Raw genomic sequence first — 12,928 nt, 5'->3', positions numbered from 1 at the left:
CTCCTCGAGTGGAATGGCTCCGATGCAGTGAGGATGCCTCATATATGGAGATGCTCCTCCTCTTCCTCTTCTTCCTCATCCTCCACTTACCTGCTGCTCTTAATTAGTCAGATACCTGCACAGAAGGAAGCAGCGGGAGTTAATGTAATATTCAAAAGATGGTGGAAGCAGGGTTTGGGTTACTGGCGTGGCTGAATAGCGACGCTGACATCCATGCAGGGAGGGAGACACCTGAGCCTCGGATCACCTGTTGGAGGTGGATGAATATTTAACATGCTAGTGTGTGGAACAGGTGATCAGATGATGGAGACACATGACTCCATCATTAAATAATCATGCTAAGCTATCAAATAGGCCTCAAGACCCAAAAGAATCCAAAAGATTACGTGAAAATGGAGTAGTAGATAAAGTTAAATACAACTGAACTTTACGTAATAAATGTACTGTACAAAAAAATTTGATTAGAGTTTTTACGTTGTATGTATAGTACACGTGCTTTGTCAGACAAAATAAAACACACATACAGCAGCAGGCAAAAGTTTGGAAACACTTCAAATTCAAATGCATTGAGAGGTCAGAAAATTCAAGCTTTTTACTCTCGATAATACACAGCTGCCATTGCTGGTCATAAAGCAGCATTCACATCATAGAGCTAACTGAGAAAACACCAAGGTGTGCAAAGCTGTTATTTGACAAAAAGTGCTTACTTTGAAGAAAATAAATTATAAAGCATTTTGTTCTGATTAATATTATTTTGTTCAGAAACAATTCAACGAGAAAAAAAAAAGAATTAGTATATGTCATCCAATAAACAACAAAGTGGATTTGTGACACATTTTGAATTATTTAACAGTTAATTTTATTAAAAATAACTTTTTCAAGTAATCACTATTCCAAGTTACCATTAATACACGACAATGATTATGATGACTTACACACCAAATTCAACATACTGTACTCATTCAACGGTTCATCTATTAGTCAAGAATATCTTTGAGCTGATTTGATTCGGCTAGTAAACTGAGCCCTGATCAAACCACTGAAGTGACTCAGCACTATTCAAAATGACTCATCAACCAACAAAGCTAGCATCAAACTTGACCCTCTCTCTATTTTAACAATGCGCACATGATCCATTAAAAACGCTTGTGATTGATTCCAACCTGCTGTTGTTGCTGCTGTGGCGCCTGAGGGCATGGCTCATACCTTAAAAGGCCGCTGCAGCGGTAGCATCAGCAGCCAAATGGGTCACATGACCACCACCATCGCGAGGAGGACCAATGGGACGGGTCGTAGCAAGGCTTTGGCATTACGTCATGGCTTTGTCCTGCACTGCGGCGAAAACGAGCTTTAAATATTTCATTGAGCAGGTCGGGTTGCTGCACCTCTGGAGGTCAGAGCACCTCCCTCCTCATCTTCTCCATGGTTGAGGCAACCATTTCTGAAAAAAATTAAATTAGCGTTAAACATACAAAATGTATGCCCAAGTTTGAAGGAAACATTGACTGACTGGCATGGATGTGATGTGGATACTTTTAAGTCTACACTAAATGACTTTTCCTCTAACAATGTTGACTGAGCTAACAACAACAACAAAAAAACCTAACAAATTGAAGAAGCTCTGAGTGACATGCAGCGCACTTCAAACCACAAATGTAAACATTGTTCAATTCTATCAAAGTGTTGACTTTTAAGTGTTGCTTGGATTATTAAAAAAAATGATTAAAGCACTTGTGATGATTCAGACAGTGAGTCTGTGTCCCTTGTTTGGGGAATCATAGTCTATTTGTATATGATCAGCGCATTCAGTGAAAAATGAGCAAAAAAGCTTGAAATAGTGCAGAATAATTGAATTATACTCATGGAAGCATTAAAAGTAGAATGTTTTTTTTCATTTCTACTGGATTTTTTTTCAAGGGAAAGGGAAATTAAGAATTTGGGGAATAGGGTAAAACATCACCAACATGTCCTAAATGAGGTGAATATTATCAAATATAATATCATACAATATCAACATTTCAATTTTATTCAGCTCTTATGTATGATCTAGCTAAATTCATGACAAATCAGATTTGACAAAAAAAAAAAAACAGCACAGGAAAAGCAGCAGTAGTAAAGTTATGTTGCCTACCAGAAATGGAACAGATTGATGCGTGACAGAATACATTTTTTTTTTTTTTTTTAGCTTAGAAGGGATTAAAGTGCCTTATGTCACCACATTTCTCCTCCTCCACCCAAACCATTAGTGCTAGTCATTAAGCGCCGCCATGTTGGAGCGTAGAGGACACCAGGAGCCACCTTCTGGCAATGAGGCAAAGTTTAAAATAAAAACACGCGCAACAAAAAATACCAGCTGTAGAAAAATACACAAAGTGTCTGTAAATATTCATAGAATATAGTTACAATGAAAATTATTAGCAAACCTCATTTTTATGCATTATATTGAATGCTGGCTATGGATGGTGATTGTTAAGGTCCCACGAAGAACTTGCTTTGGTAGAGCGATGCCGCCATCTTGTAGCCACGTCTGGTACTTCAGCATCTTTCAAAAGTTCCTGTGAAAATACTATTAAGTGCCTCTTAAAAACGATATAAAAATGTACAAATAATAAAAATGCTAAATTTGCATCAAATATCGTTTACTTAGAAATACTAACCTCTTATCAGTCAAGTTTAAAACTACAAATAGCATATAGGTCAAGAGTCAAATGAAAATATTTAAATAAAACAACATGAATGTCAGTAATACAAATAAAAACATAAATCAAATATCTTTCAGGTCAAGTTGCTACTGAATATAATGCAACTAAAATGAAAAATTAAAGTGAGTAGATTAATCTTTTTAGTCAAATAAATAAAACGCAGATTAAAAAAATAAAATCAATAGTGCAACCAGTAAAAATAGTACAAATAAGCCAGTTTTTTTGTACACATTGAATGTTTTATTAAAAAAGAGAAGTTATAACAGTATACTTTTTACACGACTATTTATGAGGTTATAAGCCTATTCATGGAGAGCATTTGTCCTTATCTTTTTTGACAAGCATGCCCACTTCACAATGTCCAAAAAAAAATAAAAATATAAAAAGGGGTAACAGAGGTGGGGGGGGGGGGACAAGTGAGAGTGGTGCTGTGAGTAAGACCGAGGACGCACGTTTTGGGTAAATAAAAATTAAACACACTAGGTAGCAAAGAGTACATGCTTTGTGTATGTGTGGGTGTTGACGTGTCTTAAATTTGGAAGAACGGGAATGGGAGGTGTGCATGCAAGTGCACAATAGGTAGACACAGTGGGCGAGCACTCTGTGCTGAAATACAACAGAGGCTCCCTGAACGCAACACAAGTCAATTCTTTGTCATGTTTCGAGATACACCAGGGACACTAGAGACATTTTGCTTATTTGGTTAAAAAGTTCATTTAGTTTGGAAATGAAGACTCCTCGAGCCAAATCCATTTGCAATGCAAAGGCAGTTTTGAGTTGACTTTTTTGTCCACACCAACAGCAGGCTGAGGGTGAGTATATGATCACTTTATTACCCAGCAGATGCAAAATGCTTCTTAAAAAGCAAAAGTAGAACTTCAACATAAAGAGAGCTGTTTGTTTTCTGTTTGTTTGTTTTTTTCCCCAAAAGGTTATAATTCGTTTTTTTTTTTTGTTATGTTTCTCTTATTCAACAATCTAAAAAGCAAGAATTCCAATCTGGATTACTTTTAAAACAAAAAACTCTCTTCAAATTCATAACATTGTTGTTTGGTGGTTAGGATTAAGAATGGAAGAAAAAAAAAAAAAAAGAAGGGGAGTAAGAACGCTTGTTGGCAGCTTCTAGAGAAAATTTGAAAGCTGAATACGAATCTGAATACGACCTTTTTAGGTTATCCTGAGTGGGCTCTGATCCAAAATCATCTTGAGGGGGAAAAAAAAAAAAAAAGCCTGCATCCTGCTACACTCTTTAAATGTACCGCGGATGCAATGCAAACCAAGGACGTGGTGCCAGCTTTCCATGTGCCTCTTGTTTTTGGATGGACTACGCTAGGAAACATCTGTACAAATGAAGCATCTTATACCTATCATCACACGACAGACGCCAGCTAACTAAAAAAAAAAAAAAATCAGACTAAAGCCATATGAATGCTATCTATTTGGAGGACTTGCAACTCCGAACTAGCTATGTGTTAGCATCCATCGAAGTGGAGATTGTCCAAAGAGGAAGAGGAGTACCAAATGTGCTTTTTTTTTTTTTTCCTCTCCTTTATCCCCTTCCTTTTTTTTTTTTTTTTTTTTTTTTTAAACTGTTGTTGACGAGGCACGAAGGAAGGGAGTTGAGCTGGGATCCACACTACTGCATTCTCGGAAGGGGGAATACATTGCGAGGTCCTCTCCGAGCACTTGGACTGCCATGTTTGGGACTGTAGACACACAAATGTGAAAGAAAAAAAAAAAAGGGGGGAAAAAAAAAAATCCAAACATCTCGTCTCCTTCCTTCCTGCATCGGTGTAAAACTTAGGCGAAATGAAAACGGGGTGAAAACGAACCCCCGGTGAATCCAAAGCGTGCTCAGAGCAGCGAGGTCATGCTTGATGACGTCGTTTGTTCTGGTGACCCTCCCCCGCAAAAAAAAAGTGAGTAACTGCCAAGCCGGCATCCCAAAAAACGGGGTCGCATCCGTCCGTGAGCATAGCGACATACCCTGTGCGTGATTGTTCGTCTTTGTTCAAATACTGTCTTTGCGTTGGGCGCCACAACCCCTTTGACACACACACACAAGGAAAAAAAAAAAGTGGGGGTGAGGAAGAGATGCCGAGAGGGGAGGAGGAATCTAGATATTTGTAAAAATCCTTGTTTAGTAACAATAATAATAATAAAAAATCAAGGTGTTTAAATATGAATATTATAAGTCTGCTTTGTCATGGGGTTAGGAAATCAAATATAGTCTCTGTGGGGTGGGGGTGGGGGCGGGGGCGAGGGGGGCGGGGCTTGGGGGTTGCAGGAGAAGGACGACGTCCGCTACTACAACTCCATATCCTGGGCCTCATCCTCGGAGAAGTCGGACATGGAGCTTTCGGATGAAGAGTCGCCCGCCCCCTCCTCTTGCTCCTTTAGTGCCTCCTCTGTTGCATATTTCTGGATGTACTCTACACGCACAAGCACAACAATATGTCACAAATGCATCACCGGAACATTTTTTTTTTTTTTTCCTCTCTTCTGCAAACCTTTGATTTTCTGCTTGTACTCTTCTGGCCTGTGCAGGTACATGGCGGCCGCGTCTCCGTTCAAAGGGTCAATGGGGTTAGGGTAGGCCAGCAGCTGCGGCAGGAACGACTCAAAGATGTTGGTCAGGTCTGGCGAGTGTGGAGGAAAACAAAAAGACAGTAAATACAAGGTAGTGCCACAATTCTCTTGTCCGGACGAGAGAAATTAAGAAAAACTCAAATCACTCACCCCATTTGTTGCTTCTCGGCTCAGTTTCCTGCTCGTCATAATCCACTACGCATCCGAACTGCCTGCTATATGCATGTTAGCGGTTGTCCTCGCTAATCTAATTGCATGGCGAATATTTTTCAAGGTCTTATTCCATTTACATTTTTTTTTAGACCATTTAAGACTTTGTTCACATTTTCTAACCAAAATGGGATAAAGGTTTGACTCCTGTGGTTTGAACAGAATTTTCGTCTCGTCAATGCTAACACTGCTGAGCTAACATTAAATGTCAAGGCCCTTCTGTTTGCGAGCTCCTGCGGTTCTGCTCTCATCTGCTAGGTGTCGCCACTGAGGCCCTGAGCGACTTGAGTCATAAACTTGCACTTCCCCAGTAAAGCTTTTTGTGCTGTGGTCCAGCAACAGCTGCACACAACCAGAATCATAAAAATAAAATAAAAAAAGGTCACCGGTAGAAGGGCCTCGCAATTGACCGCCACTATATCATCTGTCACAAAGAGGCTCTGACCTTTCTTGGCGCTGGTGTTACCTGGTTAGTATTCATTTACCTCCCCCAACATACACACACGTAGCCATGGACCCACTCACCGTAAAGGGCCGTCCACGTCTGGTTGATGACATCTAAACACACCGTTCCTGACCTGGATTGGACGAGCAGAAGACATATTAGAAAGCGTGTTGTTTTTGACATGGTGGATTTGATTATATATATTTTTTTAAATTATCTTGGTTTCAATGTGGTTCAGCCAAGTTTTGATATTTGCTTCATTCATTGCGGTAATCGGCGGCGGTACGTGTACTTACGCTTCGTCGATGTTGGGATGAAAGATTTTGTTCATGAATCCTGAAAGTTAACCCAAGAGATGATCTTTAAAAACATTAATTCTGACAACTGAGGGGGGGCCATGTTTACCTATTGACGGCGATTTGAAGGGGTATTTATCGGGCAGATCCACTCGCACTTTCCACACGCCGCCCTCGTACGGCGCTGAAATACAACAGGAGACGTTTGTTATTTTTATGAAGACACATTCATTAGAAAAAGACAACAAAAAAAAGAGACGCAAACTTACTTCCCTGTGGTCCGTAAAACTTTACTACAAATTCGTTGAGTCCGCTGAGGATGGTGACTTCATGTTTGCTTTCGATGCTGATTGGCTGTCAAGGACTATAATTCACAATTTTTTCATTTTTTTCAAAAGTATCGAGTCTTTAAAGACCCTTTAACTGCACACATAGCAGCTGGCTTGTCAGTCCTATTGGAGTGTGTATCCTATTAGCTTTAAGCAGTGACCCCCCCCCCCCCTCTCCCCCCTCCCCAATGGGTCAAATCAAACCGACGGGTTATTTTAAGCTCGGGCGAAAGCGAGCGGAATCCCTGACCTGAGCCAGCTAAACGTGTCACCGCTTGGCCTGGGTCGAGACGCCGGGCGGTGACTTTCAAAGGACGTCAAAGAGATTGGGAGGTGTTAGCGTGCTAACGTCGTGCGACTCGAGGCCCTGAAATTGAACCTGTGGGGAAAAAAATGTAAACAGTGCAATTTTTTTTTTCCTTTACCGTTTCAAATGATTTCTTTTAACTAAGTTCGATTATCATTTGGGAGCGACGCCAGGTTCTACGCCGAGCTACACCCCCACTCTCCCTTACCTTGGATTAGTATAGATAAATCATAATCTGTGGTTTGCACCGGTTGTCATTATCTTTTTAACCACACACACACACACAGCCAGACCTAAACAGAATCAATCCCTTCTCAAAACTTACTTTGCAGAAGCACCTGAAAAACATGTGGAGCACGAGCTATAAACAAGCCTGACAAACTACTTTCTCTACTACAATTAAGCATTTATCCCTCGCTCACCACATTTTGACTTTTCAAAGTGGTTCAAGGGCAGAAATATGCTGCAAATGGTGCTTGTGGTGTAGACATGTCTTATTTTCATTCCTTAAAAATATCCCGTCCTGACCAACTTCTTTCCAAGTGTGGAAAACAAACAAGGCAGGGAACTTACTTTTTCTTTTTTTTCCATCTGTCAAATTTGTTTTAAAATGAGGAAGACAAATTGCATTATTGTCACATTTCAAGTACAAAACATCCCTATAAATATCTATCACCACATAATCTAATAATAATAGCAACTCATAAAACAGCATCTACTACTGACCACCAGCTGACGTGGAATGGAAGCCACGAGCTTCTCTGGCAAATGAAAGGTTGACATCCCTGGAGCAACTTAAGAACACGTCACGTGACGGCCGAAAGCTCAACGACGGGATTGCTCATTATGCGCCGCCGCCCGACCGTATGCACTTTAGCTGGAATCAAAGATGAAGCTAATAGACTGCAGTCCTCCGAAAGCAATGTTAGGGTAGAATAAGGTCAGCCAACAAAGCGGCGAGCTGCGAACGTGGGGGAATGAAGAGAAGGTGAAAGAGCGATGGCAAAAGCTAGTGAGAGACATCTTTCCCTTGAAGGCTGAATGACATCATCGCTTTGCAATGCGGCCTATGGATGACTAGTCAAACATTTCAACACGAGTCAAACACGAAAATGAGTTGCCACTGCGGTGTTACAATGTAACGACAGATTTAGAAGCTATCCAGTCATTCGCGTTAGAGTTCCAAAACAAAAGTGGGCTCGTATAAAAGCCTTGTGGTACACAGCAGTGAACCCCATACCAAATATTGTTCTTCCTGAAATTGTTCGGCGGCAGTGTTCCAATGTGTGACGGCAGGATAGGCGTGCTATTTTTAGAAACACCAAACTGAACCCCTAACAGCTCTACAACAAGTCCAAACAAAAGCAGTGGTGGTAATGAACTAACTCCACTTACAACAGCTGTCAACTACCGACTGAAAATGTCTATTATTGGGCACAAATATTGCTTTAAGAATATTAAAATGTCTGTTCAATGCTTGAGCTCGTAGCACGGTTTGCGAGTAAGGGCCTTGAAGATAAAAGGCAGGAAGTATTGCAGCCATCCACCGGCGTGGGAGCTTCCTCTTCCGAAAAAAGACAGCAGCAGCGACGCGACGACGGGCATGAAAAGTCTAAGTTACAAGTTACAACCAAACCATACAACAAAAACCAGAATATTAATGTTAACATAGCGCTTTATAGAACTATTGAAAACCCCAAAAGTGGTTAAGGAGAGACAGTTTAAAAATAATAATAATAAACACAAAAGGATATTCATTAGCAAGATGCTACGGCGGTAGCTAACAATTAGCCAGTTACCAGCTAATCTGAGCTCACTAAAAGTCAACTATTCACTCAAATTAGTACATGAGGAAAAGTGACCCAAAACATTTATTTAATAAACCAAAATAATTTTTCGGCTGCTTCTCTGTTATCATCATTTACCACAACAGATGGAAACCATACCACAACCTAAACAAATACAACGAGAGTGATTTTGCTGCCATCCAGTCAAAATTGACGATGCGCAGCCGCAACCCCTGAGGAGAATTCAATTCGACCGGGGCTGCCTCGCTAGGGAAAAAAACCCTACTGTGGGAGTGACGCTAGGTTTGCTAAAAACCATCTTGCTTGGTGGAAAGGGGGGCTCAACTGTCAAAACCCAAGGCCATCTGCTAAGCCAGCTAAGCTTGGAGGGTCTGCTCGAAGGACGCCGTGATGAAAAACAAAATGTGCCGTTTGGTATCGGTATGTGTGGTCCGAGAAAAAAGAACCTTGTAGTGGTTTTTACATATCAATGGCGATAGCGACCCGAGGGCTGGCCTCTGTATGCTGAAATCGCATTTCTACTTTTAAAGGGGGGAAATAATCCACTGCCGACTGTACTTCTGGGAAAAAAAAAATGCTTTGGGCTCAGTGCTTGCCTATTTTAAAGCATTACTATGCAAATTCAGGCTCTACTAGAACAGGCCCGAGCTGATCCTTCCCTGTATGTGAGTCTTTTGTCTCGTCGGTTTAGAAAACGAAAGCCCACCCACCGCAATCAAAAGCGACTCCCTGCGACGCTCCTCCTCTCGGACCGAATCAACGGCCTATTTACGTCAAAAGGGGAGCCTGTCGAGCATAAACAAACAAACAATAGCACGGTTAATTATCGCAACTAAGGAGAACTTCCAGTTTGGGATCTGTGGTGACCTTTTAATGAGCTCACGGACTGACGCACAAGTTGCGATTTCAAAACTGACATGTTGATGAAAAATGCTGACGAGGCGAAATTCTAGAAAGACTGGGCTGATTTGATCACATACCGATAAGGGGGACAATGAGGTCATGGGACACCACATGATGCAATAACATTGACTTGACAATCATGGAATTAATGAACCGGCCTGCTTATTTATCTTGGATCAATGGAAATGAAGGAGCCGTGGTTGGGAGTGAATGGCTGGGGGAAAAAAACAAACAAACAACTTGATTGAGTCCGTCTGTTTTGTTTTTCTTCAGGAGAACTCAGCCATGCATACAAGCAACATGCTGCAATGAAAAATCCGGAACCACAAAAACATGGCGTGATTATCGCCGTTCATTTTGTGTTCTCAAGACAATTTGTCACACACCTGTCAAATCAATCCATCAATCAATCAGTCTGACAACACCTTCTTTTGGACCAATGCAGGTTCAGCGGCTTGGATTTAGCCGGTAGCGGGAGGCCGAGGTCACACAACAACAAAAAAAAAAAGACAACAAAAGAACTCGAGGCCGCTGATGCTATCCGGATGTCGTGGTTTAGTAACTCAACAATGGGGGAGGCTGAATGACCAAGTGGAGAGTGGATAAAGCACCGATTTGGCATTCAGCCTCAGGAGGGAGGTGAGCGAGCGAGCTGTGTGGAACAGGGAGGGGGGGCCTCAAAAAAAAAAAAAAGGTTGAAACGGACCCCTGACTGTGAATAAATCAGCCGCTTGAGGGCAAAACGCTGCATCGACACTCGGGCCTCGTCGCACTCACCTGGAGGGACACAAAAATAGCCGACAAAAGACCCCAAACGCGTCACGATAGAAACCAAAGGGGGGGGGGGGGGGGGGGGGAGGGGCTAAGCGCTGAGGCACGGACCTCAACTCCCCACCGTGCTGAATATAAATCTTGAGTCGCCATGCTTCACAGAACTGCTACACAATCATTTACAAGACCTTTCAGCAGTGACTGAAAGGTAGAATACGACGTCCACGCAGCCGCCGGAAGGTAACGACATTTCAAAAGGGAACCATTTCCCAGAGAACACGCCAGAAAAAGTGCAGTTAACAGACAGTGAAAAACAAATCGTTGATGCGTGTCAGCTTGATACATTGTTACGATCTCAACCCGTTTACAACACATTTCCACCAATATTAACTTTATGTGAAGCGCAGCGGAAGCGTTTCTGTTCCGCCCCGTTCCCTAACGCCAAATTCCACCATCCAGATGCCACAAGAGCTCGCATTCACCATGGGCTTAAGTCCTTTGTGGTCAACCTGTGCTCGAATTCCAGCCGCTCGCTGCTAGAAAGCGCGGGCAAAGCAAGCGGGCAAATAAGTGCAAATAATAGCAAGGCAAAAACAAAGTGAGGGAAGAAAGAAATCCTGTCGCAAAAGAGATGGAGTTATCATCTCATTAAAATAGTACCACGCAGTCATGTGACTGGAATGCCATCACACATGAAAGCCGGTCACAACAACATCAACCGGACAAATCTCAGCACGACGACACACCGATTTTTTTTTTTCATTTTCAGGTATTCCCTCACGGTCGTCTCGCTCTAGATTCCGAAGCTCTCTGGTGGCTCGCCCACTCTCTGGTTAAAAAGGGGGGGTGCTGTAAGGACAAGGATCAGCAAATGAGTCCCGAAGTAGAGAAGTGATGGCGAAAAACTCTTCCTGAACATTGCCGGCAGGGTTACACAAACATGCATTGTCATGCAATGCGAAAATCAACCCTACTTGATTCAATGCAGACAGTTCCAGGATAACTTCCCCTTATTAGGAGCAACCCAGTGGGGAAGGCACACATCTGACTAAAGCTTTACTGCCACCCCATCAGCTGTTCTAAGCACCTCCCTCATGTGTTTTCTGTCTAGTAACAGCCCACCCAATGATTAGGCTTCACTGGGCTGGGACAAAAACAAAAAAATTTACTGTCCTTCTAGAACAGGAGTATTTATTTAAAAAAAAAAAAGCAGTTCCAGCTGTCAGCATACATTTCAAAAACAAAAACACGACGACTTGACAATAAACAAGACATGTGAAAAGTTGGCCTCGCAACACCTGCAGTGCACCTTCACCTGCCTGCCACGGGGTCAGCCATTTTCAACGAATATTTCAATAAATGAGAAAAAAAAGGCACACGTCGGGCTTATGCTGCGTTTGCCAGGCGGCTCCACAAGTACAGTACGGTGAGCCTCGGGGAGATCAGGTGGCCATTTTGATGTTGAAAAAAAAAAAAAAAACCCCAACCAACAAGACTTGTCGCTAGCTCGCTAAGCTAACACACAAGCTAGCCGTTCAAGTGACAGCTGCGCGAGTGCTCTTGGAAAAGCGATACATTTTCCGATATATTCTACGAGATCTCATTTGATTGCACAACAAGGGGGCAGGCGCTTTAGCGAACAAGAGTTGGAACAAAAGACAAAAACAGGCAGCGTTCTCAGTTGACGTCCGCTGTGCATTATGTAAACAAGCTGGTGTGCCAACGTGTAAAAAGAGGCGAAATTTGACACAAATCCTCTTGACAGCAGGCAGGGCAAAACCAGAACAGTTCGGGTGTTTTATTAAAGCCGTGCTACATTCTAAAGTGTCCCCCCCACAAAATGAAAGACATTCCTGTAAAGGGCTGAGCAACGTTAGCCTCTGCTCGAGGTCCTGCAGTTATTTTTGAACACGAGACGAGCAAGCTAAACAATAAATCTCAATGTTACGTTAGTTTAGAGGTAGAAAAAGACAAGCTAGACGTTGTTAGCTCGTTGAATTGAATCGTCAACTTAATGGCACACGGGTTGCGAATAGCCCAGGCTTTGATAACAAAATGTTGTTTACACAAACACTAGTCAGTGACAATGGAGGCTCTATGTGTGTTAAGACAACAGGACAAACGTCAATAGAAGGTTAGCTCGTATCATAACCCTACATACAAAGGATGAAAAGTCTCTCAAGACGCAAATGAGGCTTGTTTATGTTGTTTTCAAAAAAGGATACAGTTTCACCACGTCGGTGTCCATTCGCCTTTTGCCCGGACTTGGAGACGACATTTTTGCGATTTCCACCGCAGAACACAGGCAGGTCAACGGAAAGCTAGCCCCCGACACGCCAGAGAGACTAGCAAACGTCACTATCCGAAAGTTAACATTGGCTTGGGGGAAATGTTGGCCGCAAACACTTCTTCTCGGCTTGAGCGTCTCCGTACTACTCTGCGGCCGAACTAACGTTCGACAGACGACTGGCGTTCACTGCCTCTCAGCGCTCTGGCCATGGTTCTGACAAGCTGGGATCCCTCCGCGCATACGTCATAAATGCGCGACCCGACGTCATTGTCGACGGA

At 42.5% G+C, this 12,928-nt stretch overlaps 1 protein-coding gene across 1 annotated transcript; it reads right to left on the bottom strand.

Annotated features, from left to right (window-relative positions):
* Positions 1 to 2,919: 2,919 nt before the first annotated feature.
* On the bottom strand, positions 2,920 to 12,873 carry ube2h (ubiquitin-conjugating enzyme E2H (UBC8 homolog, yeast)). Its single transcript, XM_085902557.1, has 7 exons — positions 12,586 to 12,873; positions 6,512 to 6,588; positions 6,352 to 6,426; positions 6,243 to 6,282; positions 6,027 to 6,079; positions 5,213 to 5,341; positions 2,920 to 5,134 (listed from the first exon to the last, which is right to left on the bottom strand). Exons 1-7 carry the CDS (start codon positions 12,636 to 12,638, stop codon positions 5,010 to 5,012), a joined length of 552 nt encoding a protein of 183 aa, XP_085758683.1. The 5' UTR covers positions 12,639 to 12,873; the 3' UTR covers positions 2,920 to 5,009.
* Between the last annotated feature and the right edge of the window lie 55 nt (positions 12,874 to 12,928).

This window comes from Syngnathus leptorhynchus, chromosome 21, assembly GCF_054491065.1.
Source record: "Syngnathus leptorhynchus isolate UIUO chromosome 21, UIUO_Slep, whole genome shotgun sequence".
NCBI lineage: Eukaryota > Metazoa > Chordata > Actinopteri > Syngnathiformes > Syngnathidae > Syngnathus > Syngnathus leptorhynchus.
The sequence above is the reverse complement of the archived record's forward strand: the minus strand, read 5'-3'. Positions and strand labels throughout refer to the sequence as shown.